This window comes from Strix uralensis, chromosome 4, assembly GCF_047716275.1.
Source record: "Strix uralensis isolate ZFMK-TIS-50842 chromosome 4, bStrUra1, whole genome shotgun sequence".
NCBI classification, from domain to species: Eukaryota; Metazoa; Chordata; class Aves; order Strigiformes; family Strigidae; genus Strix; species Strix uralensis.
The window spans coordinates 92,686,431-92,702,860 of NC_133975.1; the positions used below are offsets into that span (position 1 = coordinate 92,686,431).

Below are 16,430 nucleotides of genomic sequence, written 5' to 3' on the forward strand. Positions count from 1 at the left end.
AGGAGACAAGAATTAAAATATTTTTAAAAAAACATTACTGTTTTCAAAACACCATTACTGCTAGCTACAGATCTGGAAGGACTTTTTGTTACTGCTGCACTCATAGCTCCATCAAAACCCTAAAATTTGGCCCTACAGCTTCCGAATATTCTCACTTCACTTGACAGAAGTGTGTGGTTGCCTATTTATTGCTTCCTCAGGAAGCTCCCTGCCACATACAATTAAAACAGGCCCATTTAAAAAAAGAAAATGGTACAGGATTCATCAAAATAATTTATTTTAGAAGAATGATTTTAAAAGAAATCTCCACAACTTCTGCAAATACTTAAGTCCTAAACTGTAAGTATCACTGCTTTTTCTCCACTTTTTCCTTCCACCCATTTGTTTAAGACAGGCAATATTACAGACAGTATAATTTTATGAAGAAAAACGATCTGCAGCAAATTTGTCAAGATGAGATTTTATATATTCATTGCTGCAGTTTCCAGTTAATGAAGTCTCATCTCAAATATTTATGATTCATTGTACAGACACTGTGGGTATGCTGAAGGAGCGTATTTTAGTCAGATTTCATCTTACAAATTCAGTAAATGTCCAAAACTCAGTTTGGTCAGAGAAGCCATTTTAACTGGGGCAGCAACTCCAGTTGTATGGTAAATTTTCTGGAAACTAACTTTTACAAAAATCTGAGGAAACAGCAAGGGACAGAAGTAGGGCCTGTATGCCTTATTCAAATAATAGCATGATCCTCCGCCACTCCAGTGTGGCTATATGCACATACTACACCTTTGCAGATACCTTCAGTTCCTTTTCCCTCAGCCAGAAAACAGTATTTTCTCACACCTGTGAGCCACATGGCTGGGGCACAGGGGGAGAAGATGATGGTAATAGGCTGCAGTGAGCAACTACACCCTTGAAAAGCTTCCTAGGGAGGGTACAAAACCTACATGCCATTCCCCAGGCTGCAGTGTATCACTACAGCTAGCTTTTCAGCCTACACCAGATGAACCCAATCTCTAAATTATGCTCGAGAGCTGTAAATGAGTGAGGGAGATGTCTGTAAGGTTGAGAGACAGAAACCAACTGAGTGAGTCTCACTCTCACTCAGTGAGATGTGATAAATCTGTCTTCTCCCATCTGACGGTGGGAACAGATGGCCTAACAACATGATTAAACAAAACAACCATCTGTTGCAGCAGATTTCTTTTTTTAAAAAAAAACAAAACAAAACCACAAAAACAGAGCTTAAAGAGTTAAACAGTATTCTGACAACAATAATTAGGAGACAGCATCATTGGCAGGGGAAAAAAAAAAAATCAAAGATGTAATTGATGACTAAGCTGTAATAAATGGCCGTATCAGTGAACATACTCCTCCTTCATAATTAAGAGAGAAGTCATACAACTACTCACGTATTTAAGCATATTTTGCTAGATCAGGGTCTCAAAAGAGTCTTTGAAGTTTTTCATTATTCACTGTACTGCATACCTACAAAGTTATGACTCATTTCACCCCCTCAATGAATGACCACACTTTTAAAAATTTTCAAAATTTCTGAAAGCAAAAATGATAAAAAATGGTACATCCCTGCACTTCTGCCAACAGCTATTCTCATTTCATTTTCACAGTTTCTGTGAAATAAGATTCTAATACAGAAACACTGGAAAGCATGTTTATAACCTCGAGAATGTGCCTAGCTCTAGTAAAGACTGGACGAGCTGTTTTGCTGGATTGAGCCATATTACACCTGTATACTTAATTCTTCTCTAAATGCCTGTTTCTTCATAATTATCCCAGAAATTGTACATGATAATTAAAAAAAAAAATCAGATCCACACATCAAGAGAACTCTGAATGACCCTGTTAGCTCACTATCTCTCATTATATACTATTCATAGATCAACTTTTCAAACATTTGCAAGAAAAAGGATTTCATGGCAATTACATTCCCTCCTCTCATTTATGTCCAAGGTAACTAGAACACCTTGAAAGTAAGAGAACATAAGCCCTTTGAGAAAAGGATAGTAATTATATACATACATATATATATACACACACACACGCCAAAAAGGGATAGAAGAACAAGATAAAAGTTGGTCTCAGAGGAGGTATGCTATTCAAAGCTTGTTACAAAAATATCCTAAAAGAACTGTTTACAATTTCATCTGCTCTGAATCTACACTAAAAAAAACTTGTCGAAACTAAGAAAAATTTCTAGATGGTAAATGAAGCATTTGATAAAAAAATATTCTTCAAGGAGCAACATTAAAGTCGTTTTCTACTCCCCAATTTTGTCCATTTCTCTTGATTTTCTCTCTGCTTTTGTCCATTTCTCTTGATTTTCTCTCAAATTTTTATCTCTTGTATACTGAAAACTTGGGAAGGTAGAAGAATTAATGGAAATGGCTCCTAGGAGCCAAGATGTTATGTAAAACATAAAATAGTCTCTACCACAATCTTATTTAATAAAAATCCTTTAAGTATCATAAAAATATATGCATGTAAAAATAAAGTTACATATCTATGCAAACTATAAATCTCAATATATGCAGATATATATCCTTGACTGTAGTCACTTTCTTGACCATCTGCAACATTCCCTGTCTAAAACCAGAGCAGTTACACTGTAATGTGGAACTTGCACAGCAATGACTAAAGGTCACCTCTAGTGTTACTATCATGGAATCACAGACTTTTTTTTTTTTTAACTGTTCAAGAGAATAATAAGCAATAAAAATTAGGAAATAATATTTAGATTGTTTTCTCATAAGGAAGATTGTCAAAAGAGCTCTTTCTAAAGATCAGTTATGTAAAAACTTCTATTTATTGTTTTCACAGAGAAATAATATTGAGAAAATAAATAACTGAAAGATCTTTATTTGGATCATATATTATTTGGATTATTTGCCTCAGTAGATCTGTTGTTCAGGTATTTCATTATTCTGTTCTTTTCATCTAGACAGCATTTCCCATGATTCAGTAGAACCAGAGACTCTTCTGCAGGGAGACTTGGGTTGTTAAAGGAATTATACTCCCAAAGGAAGACTGAGAAGAAAATTATAACTTCTGTAAGGCCCTATGGCAACTATCCAAAATCAATTTTTTATTATTTCAGCAAACAATTTTTGTTTTCAAAAATATTTCAAAAGGTAAAAAAGTTTTTACTAACAAAAAAGCCTTTTGTAACATCTTAACTCAAACTTCACTATACTTAACAGTAGAAAGTCATGAGGCACTCCAGTTATGCAGTCATATACAAGACTATGTTTTTACAATTGGCATCGTAGTGCTACCAAATGCCCATATTTTAATTTCAGTTATTACTATTTTCCTTATTACTTTAGCTGCTCACCTATACCATTTTAAAGACTGAATTTTGTTAAAAATAGGATCAAGCTCGTGTGGAGAAAAACAAAAACTGAAAAAATGTTTCTGAGCATTTAAAAACCCAGGAGTTACAGAGTATTTGTTTCTTCAAAACTCACTATCTTTAAGATAATTTCTTTCAAAAACTGTGACAGATGGTTTCTAAATTTACAATTGGTAATCAGAAATATACTATTCATCTCTGGACTAGAAACTCTAAAATTCAAAGCAAGCTAATATGCAGTCCCTGAATCTCTTTGCTCGACTGCATAATACTAGATGTTTTTGTGACATTCTTTAAAAAGATATCAACATAGGAGCAGTTTGTTAACACTGTAACACGTGACATGCTTGCCCTCTTAAATCTATAGAGCCTGTCAATTTCTGCTGCAATGTGACCTTTACAGCAGATTAGGCAGCACCATATGTCACACAGATTTTATTTTATTCAAATTAAGAGTTTGGAAAAATCAGGCTGCTGACAGGGATGGATGTAGTCAAAATCTTCCAGATTCAAAATATTGGTTTTTTAAAGAAAAAAGTCACCCTTTAAACTTTCTTTTTATAATCTTAAATTGTGAAAAGCAATGAAGATACGCCCTTTCATATTTCTCTATACCGGTAGTTTCAGACATTAAAGTATTTAAAGGTATGTCAAAAGCGACTATCCAAAGCTGGATTCTGAATGGTTAAGAACCTGTACTCTGCAAGTATTTCAGGACTCCAGGTGCCAATAATATTTTTCTACAGGTTGCAGTATTTTAAAGTGGTTTTTTGTTTGTTTGTGTAGGTTTTTTTTGAAAAAAGTTTCCCATTTCAACATTAGAATTATTCTTGGCAATATCTGCAAAGGCAAAGAAATACAAATATTCTTATCCTGGATGCCATGTGAAGGACATGCAACTATTCAATGCTTAGATAGTACAGAAAAAAAGGAGACCATCTTAGAAGGAGAAATAAAAGGCTAAAACAAACAAAGTCTAGAGCAAAAAAAGGTAAGAAGATATGGATCCAGAATAAACTACACCTCAGCATAGGTTTTGCAGCAATTCAATCCTTTTGTTGTTCTTTTTATTTTCATGGCATCCTGTTTCAAAGAAAAGGTTCATTGCAGCAAAACTTTCAGAAGCTGAAAGAGCTTCTATTCCACTTTTAATAACCATTTAGCAATAACCTGCAGAATATGGGGAATATTCACTCAAACTATGACTAAATAGAGATTATAATGATTTTTTAAGAAGATGCACTGACATTTTACTTCTGGCATATCCAGGGTACAGCCTTACCTTGCAATTTCTTCAACACAGCTACTTCCATTTTCAGCACTTGCTTCGGCTGCTGAGCTGATTCGACCTTCAGTGCAACATTTTCCCGAGTAAGCAAGTCCAGTGCATCGTAAATTTCTCCAAATCCTCCACCTCCTATTTTCCTCAACTATATTGGGAAAAAAAGAATAAACAAAAACAGATTTAAAAGAGGGGAGAAGAAAAGAAAGGAAACAAAACATCAATATTTCTTTGTACTGCCTGCCCTACTGCAAATGCTGTTGTATTACAATAGATTTTAAAATAACATAATCATATCCTTCAGTACGTAAACGAGCTACTGAATAATCTACAAAGGTATGGTTAACCACAGTTTGCAAGAGAATCCTAGGAAAACGAGTTAATACACCTGATCTCCATCTGCACCAAACTTCTTGTATTTAATACAACAGAAGAGTGCACTACCATTCCCAGCATGAATCTGACCAAAGTCAGCAGGCTGAATAAAGTCTTTCCTCAAATAGTCACATAATACCCAGAGAGCTTCAAGTACAAATGCACAGTGACATTTTTAAAATATGTCATCATCTTCTTTTTTCAGAAATACACACACTGAATACTAAAGGTATAAAACTTTTTTTTACTACATGCAGTGGCTTACACACAACAGCTAAATCATAAATGATAAGAAATGGCTAAGATTATATTTGAATATATATTTTAAATGCCACTCACATTTACTTATGGTTCACCAATACCATTCTTATTAACAGACACACTAAAGAAACTTGGACCACTGAAAGTTTCATCTGTGTTAGGAAGGGGTATAAAGAATTCTCCTGGCCTATTAACTAGTTTGCACTGCATTCAGAACAAATGTTAATAGCCGTGTTTTCACTCTGCTTTAAATGTTCACAGGGAACAGAGATTTGTCTGGTTTTCAGTATCAAAAATGTCAATGTTATTTCATGTAATGTTTTCATATGGTGCCATCCCCTGTAGCAACCATTCTAAAGCTGATAGAAAAGGAGACAAAAATTACTTACCCTCAGAAACACACAATACTGTATTTTTACTATATTTTACCTTGAAAGAACCGATATGTTTCTTTAAATGTCATTTGAAAACATACAGTTGCTAAGGTAATACAACTACACTGTATTAAATGTCATCTGAACATTCTGGGGATCTAGCAATCAGCAATATGCTGACCTACCTTCAGATTCTGAAAATAAATCTCATGTCTCCTAATCCAGACAATCAGCCATCTGACTGAGAAGGAAAAACAACTTTTAAATTAGCCTAGGCCCCTAAGAATAAGGAAGAAGGTAACAGATAAAATACTCATATTGTTTACTTGCATTTTTCAAGTCACATTGTATGAAATTTTTATTCCGTATGATTACAACATTATTTCATCATGCACTTTCTGTCCGGAAGATCTTTTACCACCACAAGCAACTGCTATTTCAATATTCTTAAGAGGAGGAAAATATGGTCCAAGATACGTAGCATTATCTACATTACTCGCTTCTGTCCAATTCATTGCCAATTTTGAAAAGGCACACAGGATAGACATCACACCACATTTTCAGACCTACAGAACTAATCCACCTAAAACATCTGCTTCTAGTGCAACACCTGTTGACTGCAAATTCACATGTTCATTTCTTTCTAACAAGCACACTAGCTGTTAGCAAATGCAATCTCCTCTTCTCCACAAGCCGTATACTCTCTCTGAATCAGCGTAACATGCATACTACCAACATCACGGGCTTAAGCCTATTACTCTTTAACCTACACATTTCAAGAACTTAAGTACAGAGTTTCACAAATCCTTAATAAGAAGCCTGTGTCTTCGGACAATGACTTGTTTAAGGTACTACTCAGGTAAGAATCCAGGGTTAACTCTGAAATAATGACAAACCATGAGAAATAGAAACCTTTCAACTCCAATAAAATAATCAGCGTAACTTGGTTACATTCACGTGTATTTATATATGCAGAGTGTTAGTCCTTACAGAAAGAAAAGAGATCTGTCATCTAAATATTGGGAAAAATAGCAAGTGTTAACAGGATTTTATATATATATATATTTTTTTTTTTTAAAGTATGTACGTATCTACGAATATCTCTCAAAGATGTAGTTCCGTGACTAATCTGGCCATTTTAAGTTTGCACTTTTTGCATTCCACCTCTTGGTTTGGTAATGCCATTATCTTGCCTGAGCTCTGAGCTATTAACAGGGCTCCAACAGTTAAACAAAGACATTGATCTGACTGTAGTTTTCAGCATAAGCACATACATTTTCAGTATAGTACAAGTACAAAGGGAGACAGTGAGAATGCATGGTGAAAAAGGTGAGAGGAGAAAAGGAAAGGCAACACTGTTATCCTCACCCCTATACAAACTTATAGCAGTGTATCATATAACTTCATGTACCAGCTTTGAGAAACGACCAGACTGAGAAAGACTGCCTCTAAAAGGTGGGGTTTTTTCTGCTTGTGTGCTAAAAAAAAAAATATTTTAAAAAGATAAAAAACCAAAACAAAACCAAATGCACCACCACACTAATAAACAGATCAATTTCTATCCTCAGATGAAGTACACCTGAATCATTAACACACATCCAATAATGACATCAGTCAATAATTTCAGGCACAAATTATAAAAAAAAAAAAAAAAGAAAAAATATTTTCCACACCCTCTGTCACTGGGTCACGCACCACATTCAGCAATGAGTCCACATTTTCCTTGGTCTTCTTTTTGCTGCCAATGTGCCTGTAGAAGCCTCCCTCATTGCTTTTCACATCTCTCACTAGTTTCAACTGCCAGCTGAGTTCTGGCATTCCTACACATTCATCCAACACACTCCATAGTAATCTTAGGCAACCCATCCCCATTTTAACCTTCTGTTTGCTGTTGGGTTCAGACAGGAGTTGACTGTTAACCAAACTGCCCTCCTGGCACATCTGCTCAACATCTTTTACCTTGACAAGGACCACGTTGCCCTCATTTACACCTGCACCACATTCTCCCATTTTGTACATTAGTTTCAAGCTTCTCTTCTTTGCATTCAGTATCTCACACCCCAAACTCAGTTTTTCTATTCTCTTTTGCACTCCTATCTCTCTGTATGCTTCAAGTCTAAAGCATACCATTTCCAACATGTTTTATCTTGGTACATTTGCTTACACTGCATATGGAATAATGTCCTTAAACTTACCTAAAACCAATTATCATTACAATCAAGTCTCTCCAAGTCAGTATTGTAATAAATGTCTCAAAGGCAAAACAGAGGGATGAGAAAAAGCATTGACAGAGAACAAAAGCAAATGCTAATTGATAGTGAGCCCAGTAGAAACGGAGGGTCTCACTGAGGAAAAAAAATTTTATAATGACTTTTCTATGCTTACTTTTCAAAATACTATCACCCTAAAGAATGCCCAGGTTAAAATTAAATTTAATCGAGCATAGTTTTTAAAAATGTTTGTCTCGACATATTCCAGGTATGTTTTCACAATTACGAAGACCAAGGTCCTGAACAACAAAAATTCTGAAAACTGCATTTCAGCTGCAAATCTTTACATAACTTCCAGAATGTGTACTTTTTTTTCCTTTAAGATGGTTACAACAAAATAATCTCATGCAATCATACTACAGAGCTGCCATTCTTCAGTGGGAAAAAAACCCCAGGATACTGGGAGAGTTCCACAAGGAACAATCAGAAGTACTACTGATAATTAGGGACAGTACTCATTATCATTAAAACTTTTAAGTCCACTGGTTTATATCACCTCATCTTTCTACACAAGGAATTTTTAAATACTGCTTCAAGAACACTAGCAAAAAACTTCAATACTTCATAACCCAACAGAACAGTATTAATTATGTTAATATAGATGTGTCAAGCACTAAGGAAATTCTAAGATTTGTATGCTATTTTCCTCCACTGGCAGACTGTCCTATGAAATCCTGAACTCAGAAAGAAGTGTATCACCTTAGATGCCATCAAGAAATCCTTAATGTTTGCTACAGAAATTAAGAAATTGAAGAGTTGCCCACAGACAGTATTTGGCACTTATCTACCTGTAATACTTGATTTGGAAAACATACAAGTTAAAATGTATAATCACATGAGATGAACAGCCGCCTACTCTTAAAAGATTTTCCACAAGACACCAAGCTGTTCTTCATTCTTCATTACATAGGACAGAAAATAAACCTAAAGAAAACAGGACTACTGTTGCACATATTGGACAACTGAGTGGCTTTGTGGATAGTAATATATTAGTATACCGTTACCTATTTATAATGCTATTTTATTCTATTTGATCTGATTCAAGACTAAGATTGCAGTTTTTACTGCACTGCAACACTGAGATGCAATATAACAAAGTATTTTACAAATACTTACACTCCAAAGATAGCCATTTAGGTTCTATTTACACAAAAGGAAATACAAAGGTTTCCTACACAAAGCTACTATCAGCTTCCTGCATTTTTAAATGAAGGAGAGGGCACAAGATAGTTGAAATTATTTTCTCTATATGAATATGAAATGGAAGATGAATCTGTATCTTCTACGTTCAGTCTCACAGTTTTAAATAAAATATTGAAATATGGGTGTAATGTAAACCAAAGATGGTGCAAAAATAGTGAATCAGTATCCATTCACAGCCTACTAAACACACAGAGAGACCCAAAACGTTGTATTATGAGGTGGCGCTTTTTTTGCCTTTTTTTTCTTCCATCTCAAAAAAATCCACAAGCAAAAAAATTCTAAAGTGGTCAGGGGAATGGAGAAGGAACTAAAAGAACTCAGCCTGTTTTTCCCAGCAAAAATAGTTTCAAATGGGCACTATTTCCCTCTAGATGTAAATCAAGGATATGAACACCAAAAGGGAACAGAGCTATTTATGGTAAAGCCAATACTGGCACACAATCAAATGGATATAATCAGCCAGGAATAAATCTATTCTACAAAATATAACAAACAAAAATCATTTCTAACTGGAAGAGCAGCAACGTCCTATAAGAAGTAACAAATCTCACAATCTGACTAGTTTCAAAAGGGTGCCTGACTGATTTCCAAAATGGACTGGCATAAACACTGGATGATTGGATTCAATATACTAACAGGACTCTTCTAGTTGTGCTCTGAACAGGCACTAAGTCAGGATTTAAAAGCTTTTCTAGGTCCTTAGCAGAAAAAAACCCACCTTAAATCAGTATAACTCCTTTTTAAAGTAGGATAAGAGAAAGAAGTGGTTTTAAAGTCGTTTCACCATTTAACATATGTATTAACCAAAATACATCTCACATGAATTTTGAAGCAGATTTCAAAACACAAACTACTTCTTTTTAGAAACATGTTTTAAAGAAGAAAAAGAATAGCAGGAAGGCATACTCACCACCTTCCATCTTTCTTTGACCAAGATTCCCACACTGAGGATGTCAGGCTGCTCCCCTCCTCCACTCATTGCAACCTCCTGACGCAATGGAGCTGCTATGCAAAGTCTATGTCAGTAGAAACCATCCAGATCCCAGGAGTGGCTTCCATTTAACCAGTGACTGCAGAAACAGAGCAGAACATAGGATCTCAATGATTAACAGTAACAAGAACTACAGAAAAAGTTGTGTATATTTTGGAGGCAGTTTCAAATTGCTGTAACTGACAATTACATTTAAATATAATTTTAATAACAACTTTAAAAATCTAATTAATAATTTACTAAATAATTAAGTGATTAATAGTAATATATAAGCTGACAGTAATATTAACTAAAACATTACAAAATTAAAAATACATACCGAAATCGGAATTGGAATTTATTTTATTGTAAAATGTGGAATAGTCTGTATGCAATGCAATGTGTTTCACATAGCCAGGATTACTTATGATTAAATATGTCTAAAGTACAATTTTGTTGGTTTATGTCATTGTACAAAGAGCTAAAGGAAAAAAAAACTTGGGTAATTCTGTCAGTTTAATTTTTTAATTTTCTGGCCTTAGGCAATCATCTCTAAATTGATTTTTATACAGCAATATAAAAAATTGTCTTTTGGAGATTAATCCATCCATAATGGCTCCCATCAGCGACTACTACAACCAATTAAAAGCTTACTTCAATTGTTTGAAGCTTCTCTACAATTGTATAATTATATCAGTGTAAGAAATAAGCACAAGTGTAACTCTTTGTATAAGCGCTCTTATCCAATGATAACTCTTCAAAAGTCTATTTGCTTTGGCTTTATTTCTATCACTTCCAAAATCGCATAAACTAAAGGTGAAAAATTTTCCCTGAATCAACACTCAAATGGTAGGCAAAATTGGTACAACCATTCTGATTTAAATTAACAGTACACCTTTCCATGTGAATAAATGCCAATATTACTACTGAGGCTAAATTATGCTTTTTAAAAAACAATCTGCTGCTTAAACAACCTGGCTTTTAAGACAGACGTTTATTTGACATGACAGTAACTGAGGGGTTTTTTTTCATATTCATGTTTATTTTTCATATTTCCTTTATGCTTTTCTTGCTTCAATTGTAAATTTTGACATTTAAACCAACTCCAAACAAAACAGACCCCTCTGGAAAAAAATGAATCTGGATTAGTTGAAGAGCTAAATTTATACCAAATTACAGCAGACTATATCCCTGTAAAAGTGTTCATTCAGAATATGCAGCCTGAATTGGTTTAATTCAAACTAACGAAGGGAAAACAAATTAAGATTGCGTATTCTGAGTAACAGCATCCACCCTGCAATTTAATCAAGTTGAACTAAACCAATTTAAATTCTACCGGTGCTGGTAAATTCTCCCGTGCAGATAAGGTCAAAATTCTAAAGAAAACTACAGTCATTTATGCAAACACCCTTAACATTACTAACCACTGACCATAATTACTGGCCTTTCTAATGGAATTATCATAATACAGTCAGGAACTAAGTCAAAGAGAAAATGAAACAGCACTAATGAAGGGAAAAAGGTCTGTTTCCAAAATTACATGCTTGCAGCATGTACAGTGATTTTTCCATTTGCTCAAATATTTGCTTCCCCTTCCACCACCCCCCAGTCACACCAAAGTAGGTGGTGGTCTTCACTAAGTAATATGTTTACTTCTATACTGGGACTTCAAGGGTGGTTTTTTTTCTGACTCCTGCTTAAAAAAAGGTGATGGAGAGAACATTCATCTCACCGAAGCAAAATCTAAAATTGGCAAGTATGATTTTTGCTAAAGCTTTCAAACATGAGCAAAATTAATCACCTGTAGGAAAAGTAGATGCTTTATTAAAGCAAAAATATGACAAAAGTGGATTTAGAATTTTTTGTTAATACTATCAGCCTTGATCTGATACCCAATTTGATACTTTTTAAAAATACATTTCAAATCACAATTTACAGTCACAGCTCTGACAAACATTTCTGAGAGCTATTCATTCAAGGATTCTTGAGCATACTAAAACAGCATCAGTAACTGGCCCAGAATGCAATGGTACAATACATATATCCACAGAACCATCCCATACTTAAGAATTATCATGGAAGTACCATATGACTGTAGATAGTATCTGCATGGCAGGGTAACAAAATCTTCATTTATACACAACTCCTCAATCCTATTCCAATACACTAATTCCTCGTCATCTCTTGTCATCTTATATCATTATAAAGCAATAAAATCTATTCTATATCATCAGTCACCAGTATTCAAAGCACCAAAACCCCAGGACCCATTAAACTCTTGTGCACAGGAGGCAAAAATTCCTGAAGGCAAGGTGCTAAACACAATAATCAACTTCAAGCACTATTTTACTTGAAAAATGCAAGTTTTACAAACATGTTAAGGTTAATTCAAAGAATCTGGTTTTCTTCAAGACCCCGAATAAAGTAGCAGGAGGATTCAGTCACAAATGTCAAGGCCAGAAAGCTTGAAATTAGCCCAAACTTTTACCTGATCAGGCCACGCAACTTCACCCCCTTCAGTGAATTAGCATATGCTAATGTGTAAGAGTCCAAATGAAGAACAGTCCCTATCTTCACTGGTAACATGTTCCAGTATGTCCCTTCCCTCACAGTAAGCATGACTTGCTTTGTTTCAAGGTTTAATATATCTAATTTTAGTTTCTTACCATAGGTTTTGGAAACAAAATTCCATTCCCAGTAATTGCACTTCATTTAAACATCTAAACACATTTTTTAACCTCCTCTAAATTAATAAATTAAGCTTTAAGCCTTCCTTCCATGGGTCTTTTATGTCCTCCTCCTCCTTTGAATACCCTCTCCTTGCTCCACATTATTATTCTGGTATGGGCAGCAACGTTGAGTTAGACACCAACGCTGAATTACACTCAATCATACCAATACCTAATATAGAGAAAATATACATTTTTTCTTTGTGATAGTCTTATTTTCCTAATTTAAGCCCAAAATCGTTTTATACTTTTGCTAAATCACAACTCTACTAGATGCTTATACACCTCCATGCTTACACTCAGGCACTGCTGCAAGAATATGGTTTCTTTAAAGCCTTTATTCACAACCTGATCTAGACTGGGTTTCATTGTTCTGATGTATTCTCTAATGACCTTAACAGCTAATTGGAATGAATATAGAATTTTATGAGATATATTAACTCATCAGTTTCTTTATCAGACCAGTTTATCAGATCAGAGGAAATATGTAAACAGAATTATCACCATTAAAAGCAATTAGCCCTCTGTCAAATTTATTTCCAGGTGACAGGTCATGGAATAACTAGGACAACACAATGAGTACAGATCTTGTTTCATAACATAAGCCTTTGCCTGGGAACTGATCACAGTATAATATAGGAACGGGTAAAGGAGGGTTAGTGCTTATATCCAGAATTTAATATTGTACAAACAGCATCCATTATTTAAAACTCTCCTACCCACCTAACTGCTTTTAACTACATATCATCCCCACAAAATTTATTTAATTTACCCCAACCCAGTATACTAAAAGATTATATGCTATTAGAAAACAGTGCAAAACTTGCAGAAAAACACAAGCCAATTTTGTAAAAGCCAATTATAACTCAGCAAAGACAATCGTTTTATGTAATTTGTCTGCATGTATATAATTTCTTTAGAGGTGGCCCTAAACTGAAGCCAATCTCTGCTTACCAGCCTCTGTTGATGTTTAAATCCAGATCTAAGGCTGACAAAGTAGCACAGACAATTTTGGCTAAATGATGGTACCATAAGTTTCAGGACAAAGCAAGTAAGGACAGAAGATTACTTCCATTCCACAGAATGGAAAAATATATGTCTTGTTGCCTCCCCTGTAGAATAATACCAACCTTCTGCTATTAGGAACTCTCTATGCTTACTAGGAGCTCCATCTGTCTGCTTTCAGTTCATTAAGAAACTTGTAAATGAACTGGAATCTACCAAAGTTGCCTTCCACTTCTGTATTTTCTACTTTTGAGCAGAAGAAGAATTTAAAGGAATAAAGAAAAGTTTAACAACTCAGCATAAAGAGAAAATCAGGGCAGGAAATGTTCAAATGTCCTAATTCCACCACATTTATGGTAAAGTCCAATTTCTTAGACAGGCTAAGAATTCTAAGATTCAAAAGAATTCAAAATTCTAAAATTTAAAAATTCTAAGGCCAGAAATGTTTTACATGTGTCTATTAGAACATCCAAACTAGAAAGCTGAATATTTCTAAATACATTCATTGGAAGCTGGGGTCCTGAAAATCATCATTCAGCATGTCCATGAGAAAACTAATTTAAGACCTTGACCTACATTTCCAACTGTACTGGTTGTGAAGAAAATCTTTTAAAAAATTCAACACATAACCAATGCCATTTTAGGTTTTCCTATCTCAAGCTCTTGGGTGCCAAAATACTCATCACCACTTGCAGATTCCAGGTGTGAAAAGCTCCCAACTGTCCTGCGTGCTATTGCCAAAGAGTCTAGATTTCCTTCTGGCAACTTCTGCACTTACAGTTCTGTTGTTATTACAAAAGTGGCACTATTTTCTCACTTTGAAGACAGAGTTAAAAATGTAACATTTAGTTTTAAGATAACAGTCTTATTTTTAAAAAACATATTTCAAGCTACCACACTAATTCCAGTTTGCAAGAGAATTCAGCACCAAAATGTTACAAAAAGTAAGGCAATGTTTATGGAAGGAGTATATTATCTTTTACTAAACCAACTGATACAGGTGGCAAAACCCTACAAGTTTTAGGCACACAAACCCCTCTAAGTCCAAAATACAATGAGCAACTTTAAAACTAAATTGAACTTGAAAGCAATTGCACTGAAGTAAGCTTCATTGTGTTTCTTGATTAGACCAACTGAGATAAAAGGTACTTGATACCTTGCTTTAAAGGGAAGCACCCGGGTATGTGCATGACAGGGAGACACCACAGGGTTGCGGCTCCTATGAGAACCACAGCATGTAATCTATTACCCACAGAAAATCAGAAATTTTTGGTCAGGGAGAATTAGAATGAGTCATAAAACAAAACTATTGAATCCATGATACTTTTGCCATGGTATTTTTCAGCTGAGTTAATTTCCTAATTTGATCTGTCAAACAATTACACAAAGACTTATGTCAGAACAAGAGAAAGAATGGAAGTTAGCTGTGGGGGACAGGGAAAGGCTGGACTACTGTGGTGCTTCCAACTCAAACCAGTTGTTGAGCTGCAACATCAGGTACAGAGCCTTTAATACTAATGAGGAAACCTAACCCTTTGGAGAGGTTAACTTCATTCCAAATAACACTGTATTATTCTCAATTTTTTTGTACAACTCAGAGTAAGTTCCAGATCAAAAAGAGGCTTGTAAAACCTTATGAATTACTCCAGAATTAGTTTGAAAACCTTAAAACTAGCATTTGTATTAAAAACAAACAAAAAAAGAGCTGTATGTCTGTGTCTTAAATTCACTACAACTGTTGTGGTATTTACAACAAACCTAAATGGAACTAGAAGCAGGGGGTTTTGCTATTATAAGAATTTGTTTTACCTGTCATAAAAGTCTTCTTCAAAGAAACTATTTCTCTGATCAGTTACATGAAGTGAAAAATATTTCTGAACACGCAAACAGAAAGTCAGTTCTGCAATTACCTAAATTATACAACGAATTATTATTTTTCAAGATACTTGTAAAATTTTCATTGCAGAAGATTTAAGTGACAGTGAAGTGTGATTTTGAACATTGATACAAAGACAGTTTGAAGTCAAACAATTAAGGTATTTTAAACAGCAACATAGTAATATGATATCTAACTAATTATAGCCTGGATTTATCAGCAAAATAAAAACCTTTGTTTCCAGTTTTTTTGAATGTTGATATAGTCAGTTACCTTCTTAGGATACACTTAGAATATTAATAGATTACCATCAATGTCACTAGCTTTATATACCAAGGAATAACATAAATTGATCCTTTAAGACACTCCAAACTATTGCCCTTTCCACTAGTACTACCTACTCCTATTATTTCATAAATCAGTTTTCTCAGTCAGGAAGAACATACAACACCCAACTCAGGCATACAACACACCACTACAAAAGGCAAACAATACACTGCTCTGAAGAATTTCTTCCAAAGCATACGCAACTTTTGGCAGTAGATATATAGCGATTTATAGAAAAGAGCTGCTGCTAAGGACTGTGCAAGAATGATGTGAGGAGGTATATACAACTTACTGCTATTAACTTCTGAATGCTTAATCCAATCAAGTAAAGTCCAGGGTAAAGTCTAAATATAAATGGGAATAACAACTTTTTTGAAAATACAAAAAA

The 16,430-nt window shown here is 34.5% G+C and overlaps 1 protein-coding gene across 2 annotated transcripts in view; it reads right to left on the minus strand.

Moving 5' to 3' along the window:
- TTBK2 (tau tubulin kinase 2) overlaps positions 1-16,430 on the minus strand; it is a 108,603-nt gene that overhangs the window by 71,917 nt on the left and 20,256 nt on the right. For both annotated transcript variants that reach the window (XM_074867889.1, XM_074867888.1), the window contains exons 2-3: positions 10,046-10,205; positions 4,653-4,800 (exon numbers count right to left, since the gene is read on the minus strand). In XM_074867889.1, the coding sequence (XP_074723990.1) occupies positions 4,653-4,800; positions 10,046-10,114 (217 nt within the window). In that variant the 5' untranslated portion in view covers positions 10,115-10,205. The remainder of the gene's footprint in view (positions 1-4,652; positions 4,801-10,045; positions 10,206-16,430) is intronic.